This window comes from Balaenoptera acutorostrata, chromosome 10, assembly GCF_949987535.1.
Source record: "Balaenoptera acutorostrata chromosome 10, mBalAcu1.1, whole genome shotgun sequence".
Classification (NCBI taxonomy): Eukaryota; Metazoa; Chordata; class Mammalia; order Artiodactyla; family Balaenopteridae; genus Balaenoptera; species Balaenoptera acutorostrata.
The window spans coordinates 41,513,724-41,531,840 of NC_080073.1; the positions used below are offsets into that span (position 1 = coordinate 41,513,724).

An 18,117-nucleotide genomic window follows, 5' to 3' on the forward strand; every position below is an offset into this window, starting at 1 on the left:
GAGCTGTAAGTGTTCTTTATATGTTCTAGATACAAATATTTTGTCATAGATGTATCGCAAATATTTTCTTTCAATCTTTACCTTGAATTTTCATTCTTTTAACAGTAGTTTTCAAAGAGCAAAATTTTAAAATTTTGATAAAGTCCAATTTATCAATTTTTTCTTCTATCACTTGTTTTTATGTCTTATTTAAGATCTATTTGCCTACTTCAAGGTTACACAAATTTTCCCTTATAGTTTTTTCTAGGAGTTTTATAGTTTTTGGTTTTACATTTAAGTCTGTCATTGATTTCTGGTTAATTTTCGGCTTAATTTCCTTTTTGATTGTTCACTGTTAGTGCATAGAAATGCAACAAATATTTGCATGTTAATTTTGTATCCTGCAACTTTTCTGAATTCATTTATTATCTCTAACAGGGTTTTTTTGTGGAATCTTTGGGGTTTTCTGTATATATAAGATCATTTTGCCTAATTGGCTGGCTAGAACTTTCAGTACAGTGCTGAGTAGAAGTGGTGAAAGTGAGCATCCTTGTCTAGTTCCTGATCTTAGGGAAAAGCTTTTAGTCTTTTGCCATTAAGTATGATATTCGTTGTGGGTTTTTCATATATGGCCTTCATCATATTGAGGAAGTTTCTTTTTGCTCCTAGTTTATTGATTTTTTTTTTTTGATCATGAAAGGGTGTTAAATTTTGCCAAATGCTTATTGCCTCAATTGAGATGACATGTATGTGTATGTATGTGTGTGTGTTTCTTTTTCTTCTTTGAACATGTGTAAAATAACTATTTTGAAGTCTTTGTCTACTATGTCCAACACATGGGGCCCCTTGAAGACCCCATAAGTTAAGTTTCTCTTATCTGCTTCTTTTCCTATGTATTGGTTAAACTTTCCTGTATCTTTTGCTGACAAAAAATTAATCAGTAGTCAATCTAAGAAAGAAGTAGAAAATTTTATTTGAGCCAGCCTGAGGATTATAACCTGGGAGACAGTTTTTCAGAAAGTTCTGAGGGGACTTCCCTGGTGACGCAGTGGTTAAGAATCTGCCTGCCAATGCAGAGGACATGGGTTCAAGCCCTGGTCGGGGAAGATTCCACATGCCACGGAGCAACTAAGCCCATGCGCCACAACTACTGAGCCTGTGCTCTAGAGCCCGGGAGCCACAACTACTGAAGCCCGCGTGTCTAGAGCCTGTGCTCCGCAACAAGAGAAGCCACCGCAATGAGAAGCCTGCGCACCACAAAGAAGAGTAGCCCCTGCTCGAAGAAGAGTAGACCCCGCTCTCCGCAACTAGAGAAAGCCCGCGTGCAGCAACAAAGACCCAACACAGCCAAAAATAAATAAATAAAATACATAAATTAAAAAAAAAAAAAGTTCTGAGGACTGTTCTGCCTGTTAGAGATCAAAGCACAGTTATATAAGATTTTGAGACAAAGTTTTACGCATCAAAGTCCCATATTGACAGTTTACATAGTTCACCAAGGTGAGTAGTGGGTTATTGTGAGCCATTACAGGATTGAGAAAGGAATGTTATCTCCTAAGGAGTTACCTTCTGGTGCCAGGAGGAAACTGGTTTTCTTTTGGCGAGTAGGCATTCCTGTGTCTTCTGAGGGGAGCTAGTTAGTGTATAATGCAGATGCACAATGCACACTAAAGGGGAGGGGCTAGTGGCTCAAACAGGCAGAGAGAGAATTTTATGTTTAAAATTTTTCTGGTCCTGCCTTAAAAATAATTTTTTTTCATCACTTTGCATGTCTTGTAATTTTTTCATTGAAAAGCAAACATCATAGGTAATATAGTATAGCAAATCGGATACTGATTCCTGCCCAACCAGGATTTGTGGTGATCATTTGTCTATTTGCTTAGTACTTGTATGAGATAATTTTGTGAAGTCTATTTCCCCCTCAATTTGCAGCCTCTGATATCCCTGATTAGGTTTTTTCCTTATTTTTATATTTTAGCCTGGCTTCCTAGGGTTAACTCCTGGATCACTGTAAGCTAGATACTCAATTGATCAGTGGTTGTGTGTAAGCCCCTTTGGTCAGTTTTATTTTCACTATCTTTGGTAACGTGTGCATGTCTTGGAGACGGCTTTCACCGTTTAGGGAATTTACTCCCCCCTCCGCCACCACATGTTCATCCAATGACTAGAAACTTGGAAATTCCCTATCCATGCATTCTTGAAAAGACACAGGCTTGGGTATGTGCACCGTCTCTCAGCCTACTAAGGATGAGTGTGATTTTATTTTTAAGCTGGGCTTATTAGGTGTTGCCGCTGGGTCAGAGAAGCTCATTGTGCAGCTAGTATTTGGTCAGAGGTTGTGCTTAAATCCACTGCACTAGCAAGGTTTCTGCACTTTGCTGATCTGTGTTTGGTTTGGGAAATACATTTAAATTTGCTCTACTTCCTGCTCTTATTGTTCCTGAGTTGGTGTAGCCTAGTGCATGCACAGTGGTTTAGACCCCTGGGGATGAGTGTGATCCCAGGAGAACTCCTCTTGGCTGCTTCTTTCACTGGTTTTCTCTGTTAAACTGGTTAGTCTGCTGTTTCACTTTTTGTTGCTAGTATCATGGAGTTACTGACCCTCTCTTAACTGCTTACCAGGAAGATCTCTGTTGTTCTTAACAACTCCATTAGGCATGAATTTCTCCACCCTCTGTTCCAAATAAATTCAGCTATTTCAAGCAGAGTTGCAGAGCATTTCTTTCAGCCTGCCTATCCTCCTGGGCAGAATGTTTGTGCTATTGTACCAGAGCTAGGGATGGGGATGGCAGCCTGTTTCTCCTGGAATGAAACTCCTGTTCTATTAGTGGGCAATGGGGAGAGAGTTGGTATCTCACTTGCCCTTCCCATGGAACCTCTGCTCTATGAGTGAGCTGGGATGGGACAATTGAAGACCCAGGATTCTTAGCCTGCTGTGCCTGGAGTAGAGCTTCTGCTCTATGAGTAGGGGCTAAGTGAGGGAAGGAAGCTCTAGTCCTCTTGGTCATGCCTTCTAGAACAGATCTTCTGCAAAAATGGTCTTGGGAGAATGAAAGACACCAGCTATCTGCTTCTCCTGGGGTGAAACCATAGCTGGGGGAGAGGGAGACCCCATTGTCTTGGCCACTTGCCCAGAACAGAGTTCCATAATATGAAGCTAAGGAGTAGGGATGGGAGCTGGTCGTGGCTCAAATACCACAGACTCTCGCCAAGAAATCTTGGTTCTTACCAAGAATTTTTAGATTTTCTTGCATAAATATTTCTCAATTTTCTGTATGCCCTTAGGACAATTTCCATAGAACTTAAATAGTTATTTTTTTTTTATTCTTTTATTTTATTTATTTATTTTTGGCTGTGTTGGGTCTTCGTTTCTGTGCGAGGGCTTTCTCCAGTTGCGGCAAGCGGGGGCCACTCTTCATTGCGGTGCGCGGGCCTCTCACTATTGCGGCCTCTCTTGTTGTGGAGCACAGGCTCCAGACGCGCAGGCTCAGTAGTTGTGGCTCACGGGCCTAGTTGCTCCGCGGCATGTGGGATCTTCCCAGACCAGGGCTCGAACCCGTGTCCCCTGCATTGGCAGGCGGATTCTTAACCACTGCGCCACCAGGGAAGCCCTAAATAGTTATTTTTTAAAAAATAATTTTCACCAGCTAAATAGCTTTCTCTCTGGAGAGAGAATCAACCGAGTTCCTCATGCAGCCATTCTGGAAGTCCAAAATAAAAGTTTTAAAATCTGTCCAAACATTTGGCAATTTTCAAGATATTTTTCTATTATTGGTTTCTAGTTTAATACTGTTATAATGTGAAGACATATTCTGTACAATTTTAATTCTTTCAAATTTGCTACCATTTGTTTAATGGCCCCATAATATGCTCTATTTTGGTGTATGTTCCATGTACACTCAAAAAAAGGTATATTCTGTTGTTGCTAGGATATAGTATTCTATAAATGTCAGTTAGGTCTAATTCATTGATAGTGTTTTACAGATCTTATGTATACTTAGTAGCTCTCTGTATACTTGTTCTATCAATTATGAAAGACATGTTAAAGTTCCAAATTCTAATTGTGGTTAGAATGTCTTTTTCCCCTTGCTCTGTAAATTTTGAGGATCTGTTGTTAGCTCCATTTAGGATCCTAACATATTTAGGATTTTGTTTATCATTATGCAATTAATGTCTTTATTTATCCCTGACAATATTCTTTGTTCTGGTGTTGACTTTGCCTGATGGTAATCTAGCCATTTCTTCTTTTGATTAGTGTTTGCATCATATATCATATTCTATACTTTCCCCCATAACCTGTCTATATTTAATGTGGGTAAATAGTTGTTGTGCTTTTTTAAAAAAATCCTGTCTGACAGTCTGTCTTAATTCATATAATACAACATGAACGTGAATTAATAGAATCGCTAATTCATCTAATAGATTCATTTACCTTTGGTGTAAGTATTGTTATTGTTGGATTAAAATCTACCATCTTGCTAGTTGTTTTCTATTTGTCCCATCTCTTGTTTCTCTTTTCCTCTCTGCTTTTCTTTAAATTAATGGAGTATTTTTTATGATTCTATTTTATCCTCACTGTTGTCTTACTTATTATAGTTATTTAACTTTTCTCTAATTTCCCTTGAGTTTACAGTGAATATCTTTAGTTAATTGTCCTCTTTCTTCAAATAACAGGATTAGTATTTTAGGTAGTGCAAGGGCCTTATAACAGTATCTCCCATCCTTTATTAGTTTTCTGTTGCTGTCTATACTATGGTAAAATCACTTTGATGATAAGTAATGTTTTTTGAATCACAAGTTATATCAAGCTACTTTAAAAAAGTCCCTGTGCTGTCCAAAGTTAAAACAAGGAGCAAGACATGCATTTCCACACACATTTGCAGTAGATATATTTTCTGAGCTTTCTGCTACAGTTCGAGAAGCAGTTTTTGGACCTTAATGCAAGTGCAAAGGAGATTTACATATTTCAAAAATCCACTTAACATTGCAGTTGAGGAGCTTCCACCTAAACTTCAATGAAGTGATTAATTTGCAATGTAATGACAGGATAAAAGGCACATATCAAGAGAAAAATCCAAAAAAACTCAATAAATGCCTTCCAAGTGAAGATTTTTTTTTTGCTCAAAGCCATATGTTCATAGATTAATAGCAGCGTTTGATGATGGCACCTATCTGCATGAAAAGACACTCTTAAAGATGAAAAGCATAGGGACTTCCCTGGTGGTCCAGTGGTAAAGAACCTGGCTTCCAATGCAGGGGACGCGGGTTCGATCCCTGGTCTGGGAACTAAGATCCCACATGCCGTGGGGCAACTAAGCCTGCGTGCCACAACTGCTGAGCTCGTGCGCCTCAACTAGAGCCTGTGTGCAGCAAACTACAGAGCCCACGTGCCCTGGAGCCTGCGCGCCACAACTAGAGAGAGAAAAAACCCGCACGCCACAACCAGAGAGGTCTGCCCGCCGCAACTAGAGAGAAGCCTGAGCAGAACGCGTGGGGTAATGAAAAGATCCTGCATTCCTCAACAAAGATCCCGTGTGCTACAACTAAGACCTGACGCAGCCAAAAAAAAAAAACAAAAAACGAAAAGCATAAAATATAGGGTTGGCCAAAAAGTTCTGGCCAACCCAATATCATTACAGTTCACCATTAACAGAACATTTACAATTGATTTTGATGATAGAGAATGCTAACTTTGAACCCCAATTAAATAAAATGTTATTCCTCCCCTCTCCAAAATTTCAATCTTCTCATTAGTACAATACAATATTATAAAATATTGTATCCAATTCGTATTATTACTGTTTTTGAGGAAATGGTTCCTTCTTATAAGAAAATCTACATAATATCCTTAATTTTATCTTATGTTTGGCAAATTCTAAAATATTTGCTATCTGGCCCTTTATAGAAAATGTTTATGGACCTCTGAACTAAAGCCTTCAAATATATTCATCATAGCATTTAAAATTCCCTGTGTGATAGTTCCAAAATCCATGTTATATCTTACTCTAGTTCTGTTGATTGGTTTGTCTCTTGAAAGAGTGTTATTTATTTTTTGTTTGTTTGTTTGTTTTATTGTGTGTCTTGTCATTTTTGGTTGAAAGTTGGCCATATTGTGTAGAATAGTAGAGACTTAAGCAATACTATTTATGTCCAGAAATGGGCATGTCTTTTCTTTAGTGGGGAGTGTTGAGATAATTGTGTCCTGATTATCTCTGATTTTTGTTGTTGCTATGGTTACCCTCAATATGCAGCAGGCTTCAAACTCTTCCAGTGTTACTTTTTGCTTAGAGTGGTAGCTGATTTGTTGGAGAGTTTTTCTCAGTGTCTTCTCCACTCTCACCTGTCTGTCCTCTCTTTGTGCCTGTGTCTCACAGAAGATGTCTCTCCATGCTTTTACTCTCTCTTCTAGCGATAGACTGCTGTTACTTGCTCCTGGACACTTGCTAGTGGAGGGAGGAGGTGGGGCATTCTTTGTTGTCCTGATTCAGCCTCCCTCTTAGGCAGGTGCTATATTCTTGGCTCTCAGAGAAGAGGCCTTCTCAGTGACCCTGACCCTCTCGCAGTATAGGAGATCTCTATAAGTCTGGTCCAGGAGAGTTTCCTGCTCCTCCCCCAGGGATAGAGGTTATTTTATGTTCTCTTCACCCAGCTACAGTAGGCTTTAAACTGTGTCCTGAAAATTACAGTTTTATGCCCTTCCCCTAGTTGCATAAGGCAGCATCTCCTCCTCTTCCTCCTTCTTATCCTCCTTCTTCTTTTCCTCCTTCTCCTTCTTCTTTGGCAGCACAGGGGGAGAGGAAACAGAATAGAAGGACCCAGGCCAGACTTCATACCTTTCCCGTAGTGATTCCTGCTTACCTCTCCAAAGACTGAACTGTAGTTAAGGCTTACAATTTTAGCTTCTCAGTTTAAAAACTTCCATGACTTCCCTAAAATATTTTCATATGCCTTATAACTGCAGGGTTGATGTAGTTGATAATAAGATGTAGTATCTGATCTTTTGGCTTGCTGAATTTCAACATAAATTGAATTAAGAGCTTCATCAGAACTCTTACAAAAAAGTTAGGGCATTGATTGGGAGTGAGACCCTGAAAATTTACATGGGAATACATTTGGATAGACTTAGGACACCCTTACCCCCAGCCACGTTGAACCACTCTTGCTAACAGAAACAGCGCCTCCTGCCATTTGATAAGGCCGGTCCTCTCCACCTTAGAGACACTGTAATGACTTCATGTGAGTAAATTACATTATAAGGGCATACCAATTCTCTGCCTGAACCACCCCAGTCTTCACTGCCTCTAGACCTAATAACTAGAGTAAGATCCCAGCATGCTCTAGGACAGGTGCAAAGTATAATCCAGGGGTAGGAGGCTTCCTTACAAAAAGAACTGCAAGATTTTGCTGATCTACATTGGAAGGAACAAGGGGTATATATATATAGGACGGGATTCAAAGGATTCTTGATTGGGAAGGCTTGGTCCCAAATTTATCAACAGTACACTTGCTAGAAATTTGGAATTCAGTTTGCTGGTTCAGGCAGGTGGGAATGATTCTACATGTTTACTGTGTTGTTTTAAACCTGAACGTAGTAGTGGACCACGCTAAAGGAAATTGAAATGTCAGAAATTCCTTGGCCTAATGTGGAGAAAGGAATGCAAAGAGAGAGGGCTTTAGAGAATAACCCCTTCATCAAGACACTGAAGAACAAATTGTGAGGGGAACACCCATATCCTCGAAAAACACTGTAACTGGCTGTCCTCTTTTGGCTGGGGAAAAGTACTGCAACTCAAAAGTTATTATTGTTGTTTTTTCCCCCGGACTTCAACAGGGATGATGAAACCCAGAGAGGCAGAGGCCTGGTAGAAGCACTTAAGCAACAAAGACAAATAGACATCAGGGACATAGAGCTAATAAGAATGGGTTGACCTGCGGGTATCTTTGGTGGTGGCTCATTTTTACAGGCATCCCCGCGACTGAAGTTGCATAGCAGCCAGCTCCTTTGTCCAACCCACACCCACTTCATCTGTAGTCCCCCTCCCCCCAAATCTAGGTCTGGTGAATGAGGCCCTGCCTTGAGGAACCGTTACGGAGAATTAAGGCTCCTCAGCTAGTTCCCAGACTGCCCACCCTCACCAGCTCCAGGCCAGGTACCACACCAAGAAGGGCAGGAGCGTCCGAAAGCACCCGCCTTTTAGAGCCGACGTTAAATTGGAAGGTCCCTAGCAAGGACAGTCTCCTCAGATGTACCCTCACCCCTCGGGCCTGGGCAGCGTTCTGGCTGGACACAGTCTGGCGTGAGGATCTGAGAGCGCGACCCTGCACTCTCAGGCAGGAGACTTCGTGGGCAGGGGCACGCAGAGCGCCGCGGCCGTCGCCGAGCCCATGGCGTCCCCGGGCGGCCCCCGCAGCCTCCTGGTCTGGCTCCTCCTCCTTCAGCGCTGGCTCAGGGAGGCCCCGGCGGGCAGGTCAGCGACTCCCTCGCCCACTTCACCCCTCTCGGGAGGTGGCCTCGAGGACCCCATGGCGGACCAGCCAAGCCCTGGAGGGGGTCAGGGAGCCCCTGGGAGCCCCGGGTCCCCTGGGGCTCCGGGAGCCCCCAAGTTGGTGGAGTTTAGGTCAGGTGACTCTTCGCATTGGCCTTCTGGAGGGGTAGGCTGAGGCGCCAGGATGGGAGCCGGTGCTCCCTGGGAGTTTGAGGGGATCGGGGTCTGAATTAGCGCAGCCCTGCTGTGGAGCCTGAGGGAGATGCGCTTCGTCTGTGGGTCCATGGCCTGTGGACTTGGAAGCGCTGCCCTGGAGCCTAGGAGGACATGGCCTTCTCGGCTGTCTGAGGGGCTCCCGGGAGACAGGGCCTGTTTTTTTGAGGTTCTCCTTGCTACCCTGTCCTCACCCCATCGTGTAGCCAAGTGTTCCTGAAAATCGTGGGAGGAAATCAGAGCGAAAGAAGGGAAGTGGCCCTCGCAGGTGAGCTTGAGGGTCAGTGGCAGACGTGTGCGGAGGTTCCCTCATCACAGCTCAGTGGGTGCTGACTGCAGCCCACTGTATTTTAAGGTGAGTAATGACAAGTGGAGATGTGAGAGTTCTGGAGTCAGTCCTGCCCTTCTCAGATACCCACTAGTTTCTGCTGCCCTGCAAGTTGATAAAAACCCAACCCAAGAGTTCTCTGAGCTCCTGGTACGAGCTTCTTCCCTTGGGTGGATTCTTGGCTTTTCTCCCAGCATGGCCCCCAAACACCAGTCTTCACTTCCACCCCAAGCAAAGAAACCGAAGAAACCAAGACGGACTCCTGCCTCCAGGCCAGAGGAAATGTCTGCTACTCCGAACTTGCCGAAGGAAGAAAAAGAACAGCAAGAAGCAATTGAACATATTGATGAAGTACAAAATGAAATAGACAGACTTAAGGAACAAGCCAGTGAGGAGATTTTGAAAGTAGAACAGAAATATAACAAACTCCGCCAACCATTTTTTCAGAAGAGGTCGGAATTGATCGCCAAAATCCCAAATTTTTGGGTAACAACATTTGTTAACCATCCACAAGTGTCTGCACTGCTTGGGGGAGGAGGATGAAGAGGCGCTGCATTATTTGACAAGAGTCGAAGTGACAGAATTTGAAGATATTAAATCAGGTTACAGAATAGATTTTTATTTTGATGAAAACCCTTACTTTGAAAATAAAGTTCTCTCCAAAGAATTTCATCTGAATGAGAGTGGTGATCCATCTTCAAAGTCCACTGAAATCAAATGGAAATCCAGAAAGGATCTGACAAAACGTTCAAGTGAAACGCAGAATAAAGCCAGCAGGAAGAGACAGCATGAGGAACCAGAAAGCTTCTTCACCTGGTTTACTGATCATTCTGATGCAGGTGCAGATGAGTTAGGAGAGGTCATCAAAGATGATATTTGGCCAAATCCATTACAGTACTACTTGGTTCCGGACATGGATGATGAGGAAGGGGAAGGAGAAGAAGATGATGATGATGATGAAGAGGAAGAAGGATTGGAAGATATTGATGAAGAAGGGGATGAGGATGAAGGTGAAGAAGATGAAGATGATGATGAGGGGGAGGAAGGAGAAGAAGATGAAGGAGAAGATGACTAATGGAACACTGATGGATTCCAACCTTCCTTTTTTAATTTTCTCCAGTCCCTGGGAGCAAGTTGCAGTCTTTTTTTTTGTTTTTTTTTTCTCCTTCTCCTCTTGTGCTCAGTTGCCCTGTTTTTGAGGTCTCTTTTCTCCTTTATACCATGGCTCACAACTTATTTTGGAGGGAAATACCTTGAGCAGAATTCAGTGGGAAAAGAATCTCTACCCCTTTCTGTTCCAGATTCATTTTTATCCCTTCCTGTCTCAACAAAAACTTTATGGAATCAACACCACCATGCTCTGTGGGAAAAAAGAAAAACCTTCTGCTCCCTTAGCTCTGCTGGAAGCTGGAGGGTGCTAGGCCCCTGTGTAGTAATGCATAGAATTCTAGCTTTTTTCCTCCTTTCTCTGTATATTGATTGGGCTCAGAGATTACACTGTGTCTCTATGTGAATATGGACAGTTAGCATTTACCAACATGTATCTGTCTACTTTCTCTTGTTTAAAAAAAGAGAAAAAAAACTTTAAAAAATGGGGTTATAGAAGGTCAGCAAAGGGTGGGTTTGAGATGTTTGGGTGGGTTGAGTGGGCATTTTGACAACATGGTTTCTCCTTTGACATGTTTAATTGTGATGTTTAACGGACATCCTTGCAGTTTAAGATGACACTTTTAAAATAAAATTCTCTCCTAATGATGACTTGAGCCCTGCCACTCGATGGGAGAATCAGCAGAACCTGTAGGATCTTATTTGCAATTGACATTCTCTATTGTAATTTTGTTCCTGTTTATTTTTAAAATTTTCTTTTTGTTTCACTGGAAAGGAAAGATGATGCTCAGTTTTAAACGTTAAAAGCGTACAAGTTGCTTTGTTACAATAAAACTAAATGTGTACAAAAAAAAAAAAAAACCCAACCCAAACCAAAGCACACACAATAAAAATGGGAGGGATTCTGCACTGGTAGTCTTGTTACTAGGAATACTAGTTTGGTGAACAAAACCAATTGTTTGGGCGAGCCAACCAATTTTGAGAGTCATTAGGAGGGTTTTTTGCTGATACGGTCGTAGCGAGAGTGGTGAGAGAGGTTGGGACCAGATTGGGAAACAGCTGATATGTGTGGAAAGGCACAAGGGATGCTTCCCAGGGTCTCTGTGAGGGACATGTCCTCTTCCCACAGCTGTTACCGCTACAGTGTCATGATGGGAGATCGGAGTGTCTATGGTGAAAGCTCAGGGTTGGTGGTTCCGATCAGCCGAGTCGTTGTTCACCCTCAGTTCTCAACACGTGGAACCGTTAAATATGACCTTGCTCTTCTCTGGCTCTTCTACCCTGTAAATTTCACTGGGGTCATCCAGCCTATATGCATCCCTGAGAAGACTTTCCAGGTGGAAGCTGGGACCAGGTGCTGGGTGACTGGATGGGGCAAGCAACAAGAATTCGGTGAGACTGTGAGGCAGGAAGTAACCTTGGGCAGAGGGAGGCAGCCCTATCCCTGGAGTAGGCAACAACACTAAAGGGAGGGGTAGAGAAGCACACCACCTGGCAGGTGGGTTAGGAGGCAGCCAGGCTAGTGGTTCCCAATTGGCTTGAGCCCAGAAATTGGTTGAGGTCTTTTGTTGCCACACAAATATTTGATGGCAGCCGTTTAAGCAAGCCACCAGTCCTGGGAACTAGAGCTGCTCAGGAGAAGAAGAAATACATGGGTGAAATCTCCTGCAGATTTGTGGGGAGTGCCTGGCTGGTTTGGGGGCATTTTTAGGTTCCCTGGGGACAGAGCCAGATGCTCTGGAGTTCTCTCCAGGGTGGATTTCTGCTCAGGGGGTCATGAGCCGTCTGCCAGGCAGAGCTGTCCCTCGCTGGAAGTACCTGTCTTGGTGCCCAGGGACTTTCCTGTCCTTGGGAGTGTTGGCAGAGCCCGAGGACCCCAGTTGGTGAGGCTATAGGGCCTCCTATCTCTGGGAGGAGGCTGGATTGTTCCTTTGGGCAGTACCTGTCTGACAGTCTGTGATTCTGCTTTAAAGTAAAGACACTTTGCTGATGCACCGGACACCTTTCATTATTACTGTTGATGCGCAGAGTGACAGATGCTTGGTTATCATTTCTCAGGCTGGTAAGGCCTCGCCTCTTCCCGTTCTGATCTGTTCTTCCTTCTCTTGTCCTGGTTTTGGTTCCTACCTTCTCTTCTCCCCATGTCAACTTTGGGCTTCAGTTTCCTCCGTTGTCAAATGGGGACAATATCCTCTGTGCTGCCTTCTTCAAGGGGGATTCAAGGTGTTTGGGGGCTTACTGTCCACCTGTGCAGATCTACCCACTGCTGAGTTTCTTTGCTTGTAGGTGGCCCATTTGTCTCAGTCTTTCTCCGGGAGATGGACCAATGTATCATCTACTATGAAGAATGTAATGGGATGGTCCAGAAGGCTATGCCAACAGATAAGGATGTAGTACTGGAAGGAATGATCTGTGGCTATAATAGTATAGGAAAGGATTCTTGTCAGGTAAGTTCATGGGTCTCTTGCCACCTCCACATTGAGGTTGTCGCCTCAAAGTTTCCTCATTCCCCAGTGGCAGGGCCTGGGTTATGTGCCACCTCCTCTTTCAGCCTTTACTACAGAGATTCAGGGAAGAACCCCTCAAGACCCCACTGAGCTGGCCTGGCCTGTTCCTTCAATAGGGAGCAGCCCTCACATCCTGGGCATGCTGCCAGGGTGTGGTGAAGTTGGGGGTGGTAATGATAATAATGTAAGTACGTATAATTGAGTTCCTTCTATGGCGACTTACTGTGCCAGTGTGAGCATTCACCCACATTAGCTCAGTTACCCAGCTCACAACCCTGCCACATAATTATACATATTATACAGATGTGGTCCCTAAAAGACGTAAGTTCAAGGTCCCCCTGGGAGTGCCTGGGCCCACAGTCTCCCCTTTGCACCAAGCAGCCTTTCTGAGCAGGGGGCATCTGAATCAGGTCTTAGAGGATGAGTATTTGGAGTCTTGGCAAGAGGAGAACATCACTGTTGGGAGAGGGAACAGCAAGTACAGAGGCTCAGAGTTCTGAAGAACGTGTCATGTTTAGGGAATGTGTTTCAGGTCTGGAGCAATGAGGTGGCAGATATGGCCAGAGAAGGGGATTGGAATCAGAATATGTGTGGCCTGCAACGCTGTGCTATGTTTCTCGTTCCTGTCCATGCAGGACTGTAGGCCAGGAGTTTGTTTTCACCGTGTAGGCAATGGTGTTGAGCCCCAGGCAGGACCTGGGCTGGTGGGGCGGGTGAAGGGGTTGTGTCTGAGGTTGAGTCATCGACTGACTGCATGTGAGTGTGCGGGTGAGGGAGGGCTTGAGGAGGACTCTGAGTTTCTTTTTTTTTTTTTTTTTTTTTAAATATTTATTTATTATTTATTTTTGGCTGCATTGGGTCTTCGTTGCTGCGTGCGGGCTTTCTCTAGTTGCGGCGAGCAGGGGCTACTCTTTGTTGAGGTGCACGGGCTTCTTATTGTGGTGGCTTCTCTTGTTGCAGAGCACGGGCTCCAGAGTGCAGGCTCAGTAGTTGTGGTGCACGGGCTTAGTTGCTCCGTGGCATGTGGGATCTTCCCGGACCAGGGCTCGAACCCATGTCCCCTGCATTAGCAGGCTGATTCTTAACCACTGTGCCACCAGGGAAGCCCGACTCTGAGTTTCTGACTGAGCTGGTAGATGGGGGGCCACTAGATCAGTTTTAGCAAAGGATGTGCATTGTTTGCGTGAGCTGGGGTGACTATGTGGGATGTCTGAGAGTGTAGCTTAGAATATGGAGGGAGCTGGTTATATGGTCAGGAGCTCTAGAGAAACTTCAGGCTAGGTGTAAGGATTTAGGAGGCTCCGTGCAAAGGTGGTATTCAAAGTGTTTAACAACCACTGTGGTATAGGAAATGACCAGTCATAATATCCTCAGAGGCTACTAAATTTTTCCAATTGACTCTTCAGTTCTCAGTTCTCAAAATCAAGAAATCTGGGCCTGGGAGATGTCTGGGGAAGGCCCACAGGTGCCTGTCTTTCAGCGCCTTGCAGTGCAATCAGCCTGCCCTGAAGTGGGTGCTCTTCCATTCCTGTGGTTTGTTTCTTTCTCTTTTTCCAGGGAGATTCTGTCAATATAATACCACATGCGTCCAGATAGGGATTGTGAGCTGGGGTGTCAGCTGTGGTTGTAAAGTTTCACCTGGAGTTTATACAGATACTGCCTTCTACAGTAAGTGGCTAGTTGCAGTGGTGAACCAGATTACCTCTGTATCCAGTGGTACTCCTCATTCTACTGGTGTGTCTGGTGTTGCCTCTGGGCATCCTGGCGACCCTGTGATCACCCTGGCCCACACCCCCTCCTGTTTCTGAGTCTCACACTAGCCCTGCCTCTGACCTCCCACTTCTACTCAATGCCCTTTCCTCAATTTCTTTTGGGATCCACTGACCCTGTGGAGATCCACATGACAGAGAGTGGCAGCAGGAAAGGAACCCTGGAAGTTTCCTGGCCTGGTGATCCAGGAACCTGCCTCATCCACACCTACACCTTGGCTGTGCTCTGCCTGCCGGGAAGAAGTGGGTGAAACCATCCCAGCTGGATGGCCAGCGACCTGCCAGGTGATGCTTTATGATGCTTCATCCACATCTTGGAGAACATCTAGCAAAGAAGGGACATCATCACCGGTGAAACAGCGTTAGACTTGACACTTTATCAAACCAGTCCGCTTGGTGATTGTTGGGAGAGAGTGAGGAGGCATCACCATGTCCACATCTGACTCAGTTGTCTGAGTTGGGAGAAGGTCCCCTGCTGCCCAGTGCGGATGCATCTGAGTGTTCAACCTCTGCCACACAAGCCCTCCTGGGGCAACTCAGTCTTGGAACCCCCTTCCCAGTGCTCCAGCAGTCACATCCAGGCTCACCCCAAGTTGTGTTGAGGCGTCAAGGAGTGCAGAGATTTCTGATGTCAACTGAATAAATGTTTGAAGAGTCGTGTGTGTGTTCTGCATCTCTGCTGGTCTGGGATCACTGAAGAGAACTTACATTTAGCTTAGGAAAGTGTTTGTGATACTTTTTAAACCCTGGAGTGATGTGATGTGATGTGAGTTGACAGATGGCTTTAGCAGTTGGGTTCTGTTGCTGTGTTCCTCATAGCCATTAGCATCTCTGCAGGGAACTTTGTGGATGAGTTTGCTAGCCAATGCATCTGGGAAGGAGGAAGTGAGAGAGACTGGAAGCAAGAGAGGGGTCAGGGCATTGGGCCCAAACATCAAGCCCTTTTTCTGTGTGTTTCTGCCGCTCCCCTTCTCGGCAAATAGTCTTGAGCACCAGACTGCCTTGGCCAGGCTATGGAGAACGGCACTGAGACTCAGGGAGGGGACAGGTTGGGGTGCTTACTGTGTCTGTGCTGGCTCATATCCTTCATTACCATATGGTCCCAAATTAGCTCTCTCTCATGATGCAGAGCACTTCACTTTTCCTTGATTTCTTTTGTGAAAGTTTGAGGTTGCCTTCTTTTAGGAGAGGATTAGTGCATTTTGCATATGGGAAGAGGTGCAAGTGAATAGTTAGGTGAATAAAAAAGTGGACTAGGGTAAAGCTTGATAATCCTCTCTTGTGGCACCTTTCATCCCTTTCCTTCTGGGCATATAGTGGATCAGAATAAAGAGTACATTTCCAACCTTCCCATGTATCTAAGTTTGGCAATAAGTTCTGGCCAATAAAGTATAAACAGAAATGTTGGGTATGAATTTTGGAAAATATCCTTAAAAGGAGAACAAGCCCTTCATCACTTTCTTCTTTCCTGGCTAGAATGTATACATGGTGGTTGGAGCTTGAGCAGCTATCTTGGGACATGAGGAACATGTTAAGGGTATGGAACAGAAATTCAGAAGGAACTTGACTCCTTGGAATTTATAGGGCTGCCATCACAGCTCTTTATGCAAGAGAGAAATAAACTTCTCTTTTAATTAAGCCACCATCATCTTCAGTCTCACTTGCTCACAGAAAAACCTCAATCTAACTAATTCAGTTGATATTATCTGGAGCTTTATTTCTGGATTGTTAGGAATATAAGTTTTTAAAGTCATTTCTTATTTAGACTAAATTCTCCTTTATTCCTACTTTGCTGTATGCCATTGCTTCCTTCTCTATTCATATTTAAAAATTGGTAAGGTTATAGTACAATGCACACATTGCACTGTACAATTTTATGAGTTTTAACAAATGTATACCCGTGCTAACATCACCCAAATCACGATAGAGAACATTTCCATCAATCCAGGATGTTCCCTTATATTCCCTTCTATCATCCCCTCCCAGAGGTAACCTTTGTTCTGTTTACTGTCAGATTAGATTTGCAGGTTATTACATCTCACATTAATGGAATCATACAGTAAGTGTTCTTTTGGTTCTACCTTCCACATAGGTAAGGGAAGTTTTTGTCTTCTTTTTTCTTCCAGTTTTATTGAGATATAATTAACTTATAGCACCGTATAAGTTTAAGGGCTACAGCATAATGATCTGACATATATACATCATGAAATGATTACCACAGTAAGTTTAGTGAACATCCATCATCTCATATAGACACAAAATTAAAGAAATAGCAAAATAGTTTTCTTTGTGAGAACTCTTACGATTAGCTCTCTTAACAACTTTCATATATAGCATACAACAGTGTTAATTATACGTATCATGTTGTACATCACATCCCTAGTACTTATTTATCTTTTTTCAAAAATTTATTTATTTTATTCATTTATTTATTTATTTTGGCTGTGTTGGGTCTTCGTTGCTGCGTGCGGGCTTTCTCTAGTTGTGGCGAGCGGGGGCTCCTCTTCGTTGAGGTATGCAGGCTTCTCATTGCGGTGGCTTCTCTTGTCGTGGAGCATGGGCTCTAGGCATGTGAGCTTCAGTAGTTGTGGCATGCGGGTTCAGGAGTTGTGGCTTGTGGGCTCTAGAGTGCAGGCTCAGTAGTTGTGGCACATGGGCTTAGTTGCTCCACGGCATGTGGGATCTTCCCGGACCAGGGCTCGAACCGGTGTCCCCTGCATTGGCAGGTGGATTCTTAACCACTGCGCCACCAGGGAAGCTCACTTATTTATCTTATAACTGGAAGTTTGTACCTTTTGACTGCCTTCATCGAATTCCACGTATTGTTTTTGAGATTCATCCATGTTGTCATGTGTATCATCAGTTCATTCCTTTTTATTGTAGAATAGTTACCCATTATGTGAATTTTCCACAGTTTGTTTATTCTCCTGTTGATGGACATTTGGGTTGTTTCTAGTTTGGGGTTATTATGAATAAAGCTGCTGATAAACATTCTAGTACAGGACTTATTGTGCCTATATGCTTTTGCTTCTATTGGGAATAAACCTAGGAGTGGAACTGCTGGTTCATAGAATAGATGTATGGTTAACTTTATTAGAAATTTCCAAAGTTTTCCAAATTAGTTGTACCATTTTATACTCCTACTAGCAATAAATGAGACTTCCGCTTGATCCACGTCCTCATCGGTAGTTGATGAGGATTCCCAGTTCTGATAGGTATGAAATGGTATCTCACTGAGGTTTTTTTTTTTTTTTTTTCTCACTGAGGTTTTAATTTTGCATTTCCCTGTAACTAATGGTATTGAGCCCCTTTTCATATACTAATGCTCATATGTATATCTTCTTTTGTGAATCATCTTTTCAATTCTTTTGTTCATTTTAAATCAAGATGCTTGTCTTTTTATTGCTGGGTTGTAAGTAGTCTTCATGTACTCTGGTTAGAGTCCTAAGTCTGTGACGTGCTTTTTTCACTTTTTAACTTGAGGTTGCAAAAATTTTTCTTCTATTTTTTCTCCTATGAGCCTTATAATTTTAGCTTTTACATTTAGGTCTATGGCCTACAGATTTTGGGGCACAGAGTGAGATAGGGAACAAGGTGTAATTTTCTCTATCTTTAATGTTTATCCAGTTCCAGTACCATTTGTTGAAAATACATTTATTTTCACATTGATTTGCATTGGTACTTTGGTAAAAATTAATTGGCAGTATATATGTGCATCTATTTCTGGA

The 18,117-nt window shown here is 43.4% G+C and overlaps 3 protein-coding genes across 3 annotated transcripts in view; all 3 read left to right on the top strand.

Annotated features, from left to right (window-relative positions):
* The window catches only part of PRSS45 (Putative serine protease 45), a 57,671-nt gene that overhangs the window by 3,927 nt on the left and 35,627 nt on the right, over positions 1-18,117 (top strand). The gene's annotated exons all lie outside the window — the stretch shown is intronic.
* Positions 8,365-14,396, top strand: PRSS42P (serine protease 42). Its single transcript, XM_028163183.2, is given in 9 exon segments — positions 8,365-8,597; positions 8,885-8,924; positions 8,926-8,969; positions 8,971-9,033; positions 11,243-11,505; positions 12,400-12,560; positions 13,664-13,683; positions 14,182-14,322; positions 14,324-14,396. Coding segments are annotated over 9 exon segments (1,038 nt in total).
* On the top strand, positions 9,202-10,460 carry LOC102999491 (protein SET-like). The gene is given in 2 exon segments (XM_057553999.1): positions 9,202-9,531; positions 9,533-10,460. Coding segments are annotated over 2 exon segments (879 nt in total). The 3' UTR covers positions 10,082-10,460.